Source organism: Benincasa hispida, chromosome 1 (genome assembly GCF_009727055.1).
Source record: "Benincasa hispida cultivar B227 chromosome 1, ASM972705v1, whole genome shotgun sequence".
NCBI lineage: Eukaryota > Viridiplantae > Streptophyta > Magnoliopsida > Cucurbitales > Cucurbitaceae > Benincasa > Benincasa hispida.
In genome coordinates, this window is record NC_052349.1 from 53579557 (window position 1) to 53593416 (window position 13860).

The following is a 13860-nucleotide window of genomic DNA, read 5'->3' on the forward strand; positions in this document are numbered from 1 at the left end:
TTAAAAAAAATGGCCTGTCTTTTTGTAACTTCACCTCCTGTTTTGGTTGTAGAATCAATACAGCCTCTTGATCAAATATTTTTTTAAAAGGGAAGTTATTATATTTCCCAGTTAGTTAAGGCCTCCAATATATTCATGACAAGAACCTCATAAAAAAAGGGTTAGTCAACACAATGCATGCATGTAATATTTAAACACATTTAACCGACACATCCACAAGTTCAAATGGTAGAAAAAGAGAAATGGAAGTATCCACATTTCATTTGTCTTCCAAAAGTTCAAAGTTAATTTGGAGTCTTGAGAAATGATCTTCTACATAATACAATAAGGTTTTGGGATTGGGGTGGCCAATTTGGATGTGAAACAGGAGTTGTCATACAATGTTAGGGCATTTGCATTATTCCCACATGATCTTCAAAAACCAAACCTTTACAGTTTTGTCTTCTCTTTTTTTCCCCCCATCCCCATGGCCATTTTATTTGTGACAATGATGGTGGTAAGGGCAGCGAAAACGACCATTCGCCTGCCTGCCTGCAAACGGAGAAGACGGTGGTGTGGTTGCTTGTTAGTTATGAGGATTTTCAGTCACATGGCTAAGCATCCATGCTGGTATTTGGATGTTGTTGTCGTTTGTTGGCCTTGTTTCATCTTCATCTGATCCTCTTGATCCTCTCCCACGAAGGTTTACTCTACATTCAAATGTATAGTTATATCATTATTATTAACTTTGTTTTGAACCCTAGGGTTTCTAAATTCTCTTGGTGAAGTTGGCAATAGGGTTTTTTCATGGTTTTGTTAAGGAATCTTTTGTGTCTTCAATAGCTATCTGACCTCCCCAACATGTTGATACAACAAAATCTAATGGATAATTTGGGCTGATTCAAGTTTTATTCAAAATAAAAAAGAAATCAAACGTATATTCTCCTATTCAAAACAACAATCAACCTAACCAAAACCAACTAGTAGAAAGCTTTTATACATGCTAAATGTTCGATTTTTTTTAACAAAATACTAGAGGTCGAGAGATCAGTAGGTACACTCATATATCTCAGCTAGGTTGACACATCCTTTGTACCTCATCATGCCCCGATTCCAAAAACAATGTATTAATCAAAAGGAATATTCAAAGGAGAGCTAGAGTAAAGTTCAACTTAGCTATGTGTGTTCTTCCATTTGCTCTAAGGAAAAGCTCTTTTATATATAGTTCAAACTTATGTTCAATGAAATTGTTATGTTTCCTAGCCATATAAATGTATGGTAAAATTTTTCTAAGCTGAAAGAGAGAAAGAAGAGGCATATATACCCAATAGATAGAGAAGGAATGGGAGGTGGCATTGCAAAAATGGGCTGATTATGAACCAAGTTTGGGAGGTCGCATTGTCCACGTTCAACCAAAACCTTCTCATTCTCTTTTACCTAATATTTTCAAATCATAAGAACATATTACATTCTCAGATGCCATTCACCAAGAAATAATTACGTTAACTTGTAGCATTGAAAATAGGACATTATTTTATACCTTATTTGCTAGCTGCCTGTTTTCCTCTTGCAATTCCCTTTCCTACAATCATTTTATGAACCAAAATTTATACATAATGGAAGAAAGCAATTAGTCATATATGCATGAAAAATGATACCAAAATATTGCTCCAAATTAAGTTATTCACCTTTTTGTGTAGTTTTGAAATGGATTCTTGCATTAGTTGATTCTGCAACAAAGTAACCCCATAATCATTTGTGTCTATTATATGAACAAGATATTAAAAGATAGAAATTTTGAACTCTCAAATTAATAAAAATGTTAATGAAATATCAATATCAACTATTTTATGTGGATAGGTATTCCTAAATAATGATGAAGATTCATGGAGTTATCATCATTTTTTTAATATATATTTGATATATGATGAAAATATCGACAAGTCTAAGAAAAATGTTCAAGAATGAAAGTAAAGTTGATTTTCAGATTGATATAATGACATAAATGATGGTAAGAAATTATACAAACTTTGAAGATAAATAGCAAATTAAATTAAGTAATGAACAATCCAAATGTGAATAAATTTATTTTAATTGAAATGAGGTGAAGATGAAAAGAAAAATCAGGGCATTGCTAAGGGCAGACCTTTCTAGATCTTATGCGCTTGAGTGATGTATCAAGTTGTTGCTCCAAGCTTTGAAGTTCTCTCAAATTCAAAGGGTCAAGATCTTCTCCCAAATAATGCCTAAACCAATAATAATAATATAAACATTTATAATTTGTATATGTTAATGGTTTAATATATCTAACTAATCATACTTGAAAAAAAAAATTGCCTGAAAATAATATACTTCTCAGTCAAAATTCTAGAACTAAACTTACACAAATGAGACTAACATAGTTCATAGTCATACATATGAGACTAATATATGAATAAATATAAGAATGTTGTTCTCTCATATTAATTTGATTATTACTTCATATGATATAGCTTACTACATTCTTAATAGAAAATTCTGACTTTAATTGAAAATTAACTTCTTGTATTATTTCCTTCTTTCTGAATAAAAAAGGAAAAATCAATCTAAACAACAAATAGATAGCATAAGGGGCGTTTTGGGGAAAGAAGTTGGTTATAATAGTTTGTATTTGGGGTATACATTATTTTAGTTTAGATTATAATAGTATGTGTTTGACGTAAATTATTTTAGTTTGAGAAGAAATAGTAAAATTTGTAATAAATAATAGAAAAAACAATAAATGTAAAATAGTAAAAACTGTAACAAATAATAAATAAGGTAGCAAACGGAGATTTTAAAATATGGTTGATTATAACTAATTAAAGACTAAAAAATAATATTTACTGTAATAAGAGGTGGTTATTATCATCTAAAAGTTATATATGCTCCAAAAATATTGGAAGCACATTTTTCTAAAAAATGAATAGTGCATAAGAACTATTCAAATACCTCAAGTTCTTCTGTACAATTTCCAATCTGGCTGTAAGTTTTGGATATTCCTGACACCAACTTACCTGACAAAGCATTTTAATTACAAACAGAAGAAAAAAAGAAAAGTTATTTGTATTTTCTGCCATGCATTTATCCTACATACACTGTAGTAACACAGTAATGAAAATAAGGTTGGAATGGAGTCATGATTAATCGTTTTATATATCTCACTATCATCGTATATATAAAAAGATTTAAAATATTTAAAAAATATAAGAAAAGTAAATTTGTCATGAAAAAAATTATGATCGAGAAATTTGATGAGATGTACAAAAGTAGTAACTTGGAATGCACCTAAGTCTTTTTTTTAAATGAAATGTCTATTTTAAGCCTATAATCCCACTTATATTGGATGTTGGATTCTACTTAAAAAGTCTCCTATTATCTACTTAATTCAAATAATTGCTCTTGACTATAAACTTGATCTTTATCTCACTTTCAACATGAAGTATTTAAAGGTTTGAGTTTGAGACATTTTTTAGACACGACAAATCTAGTTAAATAATACAATCAATCTCAGATTATTTGGGTCATTTAATAATGTTTTTGTTTAAATAATAGTGAAAATATTAGTACTTAAAAGATATATATATATATATATATATACTTATTTTAACTCTTTGAATTAAAATATTAGATAATGTGTTATAGTTACTCAAAGTCCTTTGAGTGAATGAAACTAGGGAAAAACAAACATAACTAATAATGTTTTTTTAATCTTTTTGTAAATCAATAGTAAACTCGGTTTGATTCAAACTAAAAACTAATTTTTGAAAAAATCATGATGGAACTAAACTCAATAAAATTCAAAATTTATTATAATTGAAACCACCCCTATAAAACTTGGAAAAAATTGGATAGATCATAATTTTGAGACATCTAATAGTTTGAACATCTCTATTTTGAAGTAATGTGGGAGACTTTGATTTACCCTACAAACAATGAAAGGACAAGACAAGACAGCCAATAAACTGTACTACCAAGATCAGTGTTCTAATTCCAAGACAAGACATATGATTCCAGACCCTAAAACCATTAGGTGTTGACATTTGTAAATTGGTGCTTTAATTATGTTGTAAAAAATTCTTGTGATCAACAGCAAGAATGTTCCAAAAGAAAATTAAATGTCAAACGTTCTAACATAAAATGAATTTTGGATTTGAACTTGCCAGTCATAATATAAAAGGATACAAGACATAAATATAGTAAATGAAGGCAAATAAAACTCAGATATATTTATTTACCTGTGATTCAGAATCTCCATTTGGGGCCACTGGTCTCTCTGCATAAGAATATCTCTCATATTTTTCTAAGATCTTCTCCATACTGTTCTTGGAAACCAAATCAAAGCCTTAATTAACTATTTTTTTAATTAGTAACAGGGATCGCATTTTAGAATAAAAAATTTCCTAATCAATGGCATTCCAATAACCATAGAAGAAATTATTGAAGTTATGAGTTTTTATTGTTAAGATGATCGAATGATTAAATAGATGAGTTAGATTTTATGTATGAAGTTGAAACAAATAATATGGTTAAAAGTAGTAATTTGAAATGACATGAAAATGAAAGCTTAGAAGAAATTAAATAATTGAAATTTTATTTGTATAATCTTAAATATGTCGTTGAAGTTATGTGTTTGTTATGACCATCTATCTACTGATAATAATATCGGTAAAAGTCAAATGATACGATTGAATATTATTATATGTAGTGAAATTGACACAGATAATATGTTTATTAAGAAACAGAGTGAACCAAACCAGATGTGATCTCAAACATTACGATTCTATTTCTCAAAAACAAATCTAAAAGACTTACAAATCAATAGATCATAGTTTTAACTAGAGAAATTAAATGTCAACCAACAATTTACATCTTTAATAAATCTTAAAAAAAAAAAAAAAGAAAAAAAGAAAAAACAAACATAATATATGCATAAATAATATAATGTATAAGATGAATTGAGGAAGTAAGAAAGTAAAACTAATTGTTGCCATGCATATAATTAACACATGTATAGGATTATTGTGCAAATTACATGCATACATAAATTAAAACCAATGAAGCATAGACCAAATTTCATTATTAAGGATCAAAATATGAGTAGTCTTTTTCCTTTCTTTTTTTTTTTTTTTTAATTAGTGCAGCTCTTTTCATGAAATTATAAGGTAAAGCTCTTAATTCGAGGTCACTAACAACAACATAGAGAGATTCAAATACTAGGTTAGTGCTACGAAGCAATTAAAAAGAAAAAGAACAAAAAGAAAAAAAAAATCATGGTCTCCCGACACGTGGCTCTAGGTTTATCACCTGTGTCCAAAGCCAAATTGAATGTACGGACCAATTAATCAAACAAAAAGTGGATACAAGATTTTCAAATAGATCGAAATTATCCCGGAACACTCCTTGTTTCAAGCTATCAAATAAATGTAACATGTACTGTTGTGTCGTCTTTGTGTCTTGTCCAATACATGCATAATATATGTATAAATTGTACAGTAAATGAGAAAATTGCAAGAAAAAGGAAACTGAAATAAAAAAAAAAAAAAAGAAAAAAAGAAAAAGAAAAATTGAATTATTTTCTTGGTGGTTCTAATTTTGAATTTAAGCAAAGAAAAGAAAAAGAGAGAGAAAATCTTAGATGAAAAAGATGGTTTATTATTATTATTATTATTATTATTATTATTTTGGTGACATGTAGTGATATAGTTAATTTTGTTCTTGTAATATAAAAGGATAAAGAAAAAGGTAGGGTAATTATTGTAAAGATAGTGAAAAACAAAAGCAGACAAATTAAAACCCAACAAATCAAGGCATCTAAATGTTTTTGGGAGGATAGAGTTAGGTAAGATCTAAGAAGGGAAAAGAGATAGAAATAGAATGGGAAAGAACCTGGAATCAGAGGAGTACTCGAAGAGTTTGCCTTTGGTAGAGAAGACAATCAAAGCAACATCAGCATCACAAAGAACAGAGATCTCATGGGCCTTTTTGAGTAAACCAGCTCTACGCTTTGAGAAGGTGACTTGGCGACTGATTTTGTTCTCTATTCTCTTCAGTTGAACTCTGCCTCTTCCCATGGTGGGTGGGATTTTCAAACGAAATTAAACAAAACCCTAAAAAGATGAAGAAGCCTTGTTTTTGTTTAAGTAGAGGAGCATCTAATTGTGTACGGAATGTTTATAATTGTTGAGACAAGTGTTATCGTTATTGTTTCTATAATTGTTGATGAGGGAAGTGGTTCAGTTGGAGCTTGGAAGGAGGAGAGATTGTTGCTAATGAGGGAAAGAAAGAGAGAAAGAAAGAAAGAAAGAAAGAAAAAGAAATTTATAAAGAAAAATATTTATTTATTTATTGTTGAGAAAGAAAGAAAGAAAGAAAGAGATAGAGATAGGGGGAATAGTACAGTTGAGTTGTCGAGAGATGGTTGGAGGAAGAAGGAAAGAGTAGTTAATGTCTGAAATCTTTTGTCAGCCAAATTTATAATACGAGAGAGTTTTGAGTTTGTGTTCCGGTGGTGGGGGCCTAAACAAACAACGCTATTTCAGAATTTTTCCTATGTTTTTTTTTTTTTTAAATAATTATTTCTTTCTTTCTTGGGACAAATTGGAGGAATTAGGTCAATATTGCATTTATTTCTTTCTTTATTTATATAAAATGAGCTTTTTATTAAAAAAAAAAAACTTTAAAGACAACGTAAACGTAATAACTAGATAAATTTTGACGATTAAATTTTGAAGGTGGTTAGAATACATATCTTTAACGAACACATTCATGACACAAAAATCAATAAATATCCTTATGGTCAAATTTGTTGTTGTCTCACAAATCTTGAGTTCAAATCCATCTTTGAATGAAATAGTATATTATTTTCTTTTATTATTATTTTTTTTTGACTTACGTTATGTTATTTTGCTATACATGAAAAGGAAACACAACCCTACTTTTTTCTCTATTAGTTTGCTTCTAAAAAGACGGTATTTCTAACACTTTAGTAATATTAATGGTATTTTGTTGTTTTATTTCATATTAATGTTAAATTACAATTTCTAAGATATAAAATATTCATCGTGATTTTGGTCAAATGGTTCTAATCAGATGAACATGGTCATTTGGGTCTGATACTTCTAGTTGTCCACTATAAGCTCACTTATAAGACAAAATCTCAATCGATGTAGTGCTATGTTCAATATGCTATGATCTTAAAGTTGATCGGTAGTTGAAGTAGTGTTGAGTTGAATACCAAATAAATTGCATATCTATACATGTGAGGGTGTATACTGTTTGTACCTCTTCCTTGACACCTTATTGGATCTCACTTTTGGGGGATTTGCGATGTCAGAGGGTGCTTAATGCAAGTTGAATAACCTGCCAATCAATTTTGAGTTTTTTTTACCCTTTTAATATAGGTGTCCCGACTTAACTGACGTGTCTTACAAAGTACTCCATTCTCCCTTAAAAATGTAGTTGTAAAATAAAGTAAGCATTTAATTGATAGCACGCATGTATAGTTTATAAATAAAGTACTTAAATTAGTAATATTTATTTAAATTTAATTTTTTTTAAGAATATGGATTCTCTTGATTAGTATTGGCTTACTTTGAGAAGAAAATTGATGAATAATTTAATAAAATGTTATTTTTGCTTAATATTTAATTTATGATTTAATTTTTTAATATTAAGTAAATATCACAAAAAAGAAATATATAAAAAATCATTACTTAATTATATTATTTTCATAAAATAATGGTTGTTGTTAAATGGAGAGAAAACATGACATTGTTATAAATAAGAGCATAAAATGTTTAAATTAATAATATTATTTAACTTTCAACTTTTTTAAGAATATAGTTTAATAATAGAAAACGGTGATCTAATCTTTATTTAACAAAAATTAATTCATTCAAAATTTGGGGGAGTTTTCTTTTAGTATTGTAAGTTTTGGAGCTTACTATAAATATATATATATATATATATATATATATAATATATATATATATATAATATATAAGTTTAAGAACTTATTAGAAAAATAGTGTAGTTTTGACCACCGGGTTGAGAATTAAAGTTTATTTTCTTTCTTTCTTTTTTTTTTTTTTTTAATATTTTTAACTAAATTATAACTTAACCCGTTAACATTAGTTTAGCTCAAAAAATAAATTAAAATTATTGAATTTTAATCGCACAAACAAATAAAAAATAATTTCCTTTCTCACTTCTCTTTATAAAGATGGCAATAAATATCATTATGAAGACTATTATTAATGTGTTAAATTATTATTATTTTTTTAATACATTCAATTGGGATAGCGAAATTTAAACTACATCTCTCTTATAGTTTCTAGCATATTCAAATGTCAAATTGAACTATGTTTGGTTTGACATGTTTTCGTTATTTTACTATTATGAAAATAGTTAGTCATTATTTAAATATATAAATTATTTTAGAAAAAAAAAAAAAACATGACGCATGGAACTTACTTTAGTGTACAAAGTGTACTTTTTCTTTATATATTTTAACTTGAATTATAAAATTGTTAAAATCATTTCCATGATCTTTTTAACCTAAACTAATTGCTTCAATAATCTTGATTAATTTTAAAAATGGATAATTTTAGTTTTTGTGCGCTAAAATAATGTTTAATATTTAAATTATACTTTAGTTATTATAACATTTAATATATATATATTATTTAATTTCAATTTTATAAAGAAAAGTGGGAATGGTAAAAAAAACAAATAGAAAGGAAAAAAATAGCTTGTATTTTGTTTGGTAAAAAAGAAAACACTTGTGTGTTATTTGGGGAGCGACTATTACTGAAGGTTAATACTGCAATTCTCGACTATTACTGAAGGTTAATACTATCCAACTCAAATTATAAAGGTTAGGTTGGGTTAGTTTCAATTTCGGGTTAGATTGGGTTAGTTTCATTTTCGGATTGGGTTGGATTAGATTTTTTATAATTTTTTTTAGTTGAGTTAGGTTCGGGTTACACTTTTTAAAATTCGGCATGATCCAACCCAACCCGAATTACTAATATTTGTATGTATGTATGTATGTATGTATATATTATAATTTATAAATATTATAACTCATATATATTTTTAGGGAAAAATACATTTAGTCTCTAGGTTTTGGATCTAGTTTCTATTTGGTCTGTATGTTTCAAAATGTTACACATTTAGGCCCCGTTTGGTAACTATTTGGTTTTTTGTTTTTGTTTTTGAAAATTAAGCATATTTCATCCGCATTTCTTACTATGATTTGCAACTTTCTTAAGCACAATGGTTGAATTCTTATCCAAATTACAAAAATAATACAGTCTTTTTTGGAAGCTATTTTTTTTTTTTTTTTTTTAAATTCTCAAAATTTGACTTTGTTTTTTAAACCATTAGTGAAAAATAGATAACAAAAAAAGAAATTTGGAGGTGAAAGTGGTGTCCATAGACTTAATTTCAAAAAAAAAAAAAAAAAAAAACAAAAAAAGAAAGTTACCAAAAGGAGCTTTAGTCATTAAGTTTTGAGTTTGGTTTCAATTTAATCCCTAAGTTTCAAAATGTTATAATTTTACCTTTGAGATTTGGGTTTTGTTTCAATTTGGTCTTTGGATTTCAAGATTTTAGGTTTTTAACATCAATTTTCATTAAGTACCTACTTTCAATCATTGATATCAAAGTCTCTTAATTAATTTTAAATAACTATGAAATAAAATTTTAAATTTAATTTTAAAAGTGATAAAAAATAGTGAAACTTCATTATAATTATTTTAAATTAATTAACACACATTAACATTAAAGACCAAAAATGAATATTTAGTGAAAAGTCGATGTTAAAAGTGTAAATCTTAAAATCTAGAGACCAACTTGAAATAAAACACAAATATCAAGGATAAAATTGTAACAATTTGAAACCTAGGAACTAAATTGAAACTAAACTCAAAATTTAGAAACTAAATGTGTACCATTTTAGAACTTAGGGACTAAATAGAAACTAGACCCACAACCTAAGAACCAAAAAAATATATTTTTTTTCCATATTTTTATGATGTTTGTTTAAAGTTTGTAATAGATATCTTGGATTTTGATATTTAACATTTGAGTTCTATGAAGTTCTAGTTACTAATATGTGATGTACAAAATTTAAGTATTTTAAGTCAATAAAAAATGTAACTAAAAAAAGAAAAGAAAAAATAAATAATCTGACAACCCAACCCGACCCAACCGAATTTTAAGGGTTGGGTTGGGTTGGGTTCGAGACCCTATTTTGGTCATTCAGGTAGCCAACCCGACCAACCCAAATTTTCGAGTTGGTCCAAAAAATTCCCCAACCTAACCCAACCAAATCCATGTACAATTCTAGGTTTCAAAATTGATAATATTAAAAAAGAAAAAGAAAAACTCCCAAAATTTGGATGCAAACAAAGGTATGTAGATAAGCAAATGTCAAAGCCTTATTTTGAAAGGATGGTTATTGACTCTTGTGTAATGAATATATTTCTTACAAAGTCACATTATAAGAGCTATTTTCTTCAAATGTTAGGAGATGTTTGACTCATGTTTGAGTTGGTAAAATATACCAACTCAATATTTGGCCCACCAACTTTAAATGTAGGTGTCGAGTTGAATTAGTATATTTTACCAAGTCCCCCCCGCTCTCTCTTTTATAAATGTTTTCAGTGACTCCATTCATGTAAGAGTATATCAGCATGTAGCAGAAGCAACAAGGATCAATAAACATTCTAATTCATCAATTTTGGCTATAAATGAAGTATGCTCATACAATAATAAGAGAGTTTTAAGTCATACATTTGTAAAACTTCTTTAATCTCGTATTCAGCTGCAAATCTTCTCCAATTCTTCTTGTGAACCACCTCAAGATCTTCTCCACTATTCTCTTGGAGCTATAGATTGAGTTGTGGGACTCAAAATAAGTTTGAATGAAAGAAATTTGGAGAAGAACACCACTGATGCAACTTGAAGAACACTTCTTCAATCTTACAAGTTTTCAACAAAACTTCAGTAAGTTCTAATAGTTTGAATGTCTGATTTCCAGTTCCATCTTCTCTATTTATTGCATGACTATCATCATAGAAGAAGGTTGCATAAGGTGCAACATATACTTGGAAGATTGAAACAAAATCAAGTGGATGTTAAGTGAGCTAGTTGTTTGTGACTGGAGAAATCCAACATTTCAAATTTTTGTATTTTTTCCAATTTTTCTAATTTCAAATTGATTTCCAAAATCAATTTAATTTCAAAATTGAAAACTTTTATTAATTTTACAAAATTAATTTCATAAATTAATCTTTTAATAAAATTAATAATAAATAAATAATTAAATAATTTAATTAATTCTAATTAATTTAATATCAAATATTAAATTAATTTTACATAAACTCCACCTTCATGAATTTAATATTTAAAATTATTTTTAAATATTAATTAAATTCTCAAATTCTATTTAATTCTGAAATTAAACGCGTAATTATATCTCATATAATTACTAATTCCCTTAATTCTAATTTGAACATTTCAAATTAACTTATCATGCTACTCTTAAGCTAATCTATTTACAAGTTAGTAGGGGGACCTTATGGACCTATAGATCATGGGCTCCAACGATAAAAAATTATTTGGTTAAACTCTTTACACCGAGTTAACCTTCGTTCGTTAACTAATGGGTCATTCCACTAAAGCATATAGTTGCACTCCCCTCACTATAGATATATTATGTCCACTCGATATAATCATGATTAGTAAGTTAACTCTTCACAGGTTGTTCGTAATAATGGCTGGGTCAAATGTCTGTTTTACCCCGAGATTACCTCTTTTTTCTTAAGTCCCACTAATACTCTAATGAACAATTGGTTTATGATCCAATCAACAAACCGAGTCTCTCTCAGGCCAATGAGAGGGTGGGGCCCCTTAGTCAAGATCTAAAGTCAGCATTTAAGGAAACAACCTCTCTACTATCCCTAAAAGCAGGTAGGAGTGAATTCCATCTTGCACCCTATATCCCAGCTATCTACCCGGTCTTACTCCTGAAATGAAGGTTTATTGAGCTGGTGTTGTTGAGCCAACCCTCACCTATGCAAATCTAAGGATAATCCCGAATAACAGGAGTTCATAGTTAGCTCAGGATTAAGATCAAGTTACCTAGGTCATCGCTTTGAAATACTCAGTCTTAAACAGTAAACAACGTTATAAAGTAAGAGTGACTAATTTCGTGGTCCGATCTTGTACAAATCCATTTGCACAGACACCCCCACTCCTTATGTCATAACATGTATGAATTAGGATCACATTGTCTGTAGCACTTTACAACTCTTTGTAACAACTACAGAGTGGGCTGCATCTAATAGTGTTACCAGAATAAGACACCCAATTTCATTCATATACTATAGATCATTTTGACTATTTACTCGAACCTGATCCACTTTTATGTCTCCCCATAAAGTTCAAGTACTCATGTAATAGCCATGGGTCTTTTAGTTTTTTGGATTTCTAAAATAAAATAAGCAATTCATATATTCAATAATAACTTATTGAATTTTTTAGAACAATTTTTTTTATTGTTTACAAATCACGAGTTTAGGACATAAAATCCAACAATTCATCGGCCACCGTTGGCGACTGCTGCTGCCACACTCTGAAAACCAACTTTGACGACCAATTTCACACGGCGAACTCCAACAACCAACTCTGGGCTTAGACAACCACCTTCGATGACCAATTTCGATGACCACCTTTGCATGCCAACTCCGATAACCAATTCTAGGCTCCGAAAACCACCTCCGATGACCAATTTGATGACTACCTTCTCACGAACAACTTTGATAACCAATTCCAGGCTCCGACAACCACCTCCAACAACAAACTATAGTGACCAAAATCGATAACCACCTTCGTGTGACCAACTCTGGCCTTTGACAACCACCTCTGACTACAAACTCTAGCGAAAATCACCTTTGATGATCAACTTCGTCTCAACGTCACTCTTCCCAAACCAAAACAGCCTTTCCCAGATCTATGAACAGCGGATTGACGGAACTCTTGGCATTGCTTTGTTTTTCTCTCCTTTCCTATCAGCGAGTTCCGACCACTTTGCGACACCAACTTCGATGACTAACTTTGAGCTCTGACAACCACCTTCGAAAACAAACTCCGACGACCAACTCCAATACCACCTTCTGTGACCAACTTCAGGCTTCAACAACCACTTTCGATTACGAACTCCAATGAAAATTACCTTCGATAATCAACTTCAGCAACCACCTCCGACAACAAACTTCGACGACCAACTCCAGTACCATCTTCATGCAACCAACTTCAGGCTTCGAAAACCACCTTCTATTACAAACTCCAACAAAAATCACCTTCGATAATCAACTTCAATAACCACCTCCGACTATTATAAGATCAATGCTTCTTATTAACCCTACAATGGTCTAGGAAGTTGTATTGTTTGTGTCTACTTGGTAGGACTGACCATCTTAACTATTTTAATGAACAATATATTTATTGTATGCATTAAATTGGCTCATTTTTTACGTACATTAGAATAAATTGGCCTTATCTATCCTAACGCTTTTCTATCTTTATGTTTCGTTATTTGTCGCTATTGGGTAATCCTAGAATCCTAGCAATCTAACCATAACAATAACTAAAACCTAGTGCTACTTAAATGAAGCATGCTATCAATACAATTACGGATACCTCTAACATGCATAGCATACATACACAACCTATGCTTAAGACGACTAATCTATCATATTAATTGAACACGAATTGCATAAGGATTAAAGCAAAGAATAGAAAATAAGAATGATTCAGCAAAACCCAAGAACATACATAAAAATCCCCTTAGAC

At 29.3% G+C, this 13860-nt stretch overlaps 1 protein-coding gene across 1 annotated transcript; it reads right to left on the reverse strand.

The window, feature by feature from the left end:
- Positions 1-229: 229 nt before the first annotated feature.
- Positions 230-6370, reverse strand: LOC120087683 (truncated transcription factor CAULIFLOWER A-like). The gene is made up of 8 exons (XM_039044573.1): positions 5887-6370; positions 4236-4317; positions 2950-3014; positions 2126-2225; positions 1668-1709; positions 1520-1561; positions 1304-1416; positions 230-689 (listed from the first exon to the last, which is right to left on the reverse strand). Exons 1-8 carry the CDS (start codon positions 6069-6071, stop codon positions 566-568), a joined length of 753 nt encoding a protein of 250 aa, XP_038900501.1. The 5' UTR covers positions 6072-6370; the 3' UTR covers positions 230-565.
- Positions 6371-13860: the final 7490 nt, after the last annotated feature.

Bases quoted from the DNA above. Each gene is read 5' to 3' on its own strand.
- LOC120087683 (XM_039044573.1), bottom strand. From the start codon at position 6,071: ATGGGAAGAGGCAGAGTTCAACTGAAGAGAATAGAGAACAAAATCAGT. The intron at 3,015-4,235 runs GTAAATAAATAT...ATGCTTTGTCAG, and splicing joins ATGGAGATTCTGAATCACAG to GTAAGTTGGTGTCAGGAATA. The intron at 1,562-1,667 runs GTGAATAACTTA...AAATGATTGTAG, and splicing joins TTTCAAAACTACACAAAAAG to GAAAGGGAATTGCAAGAGGA.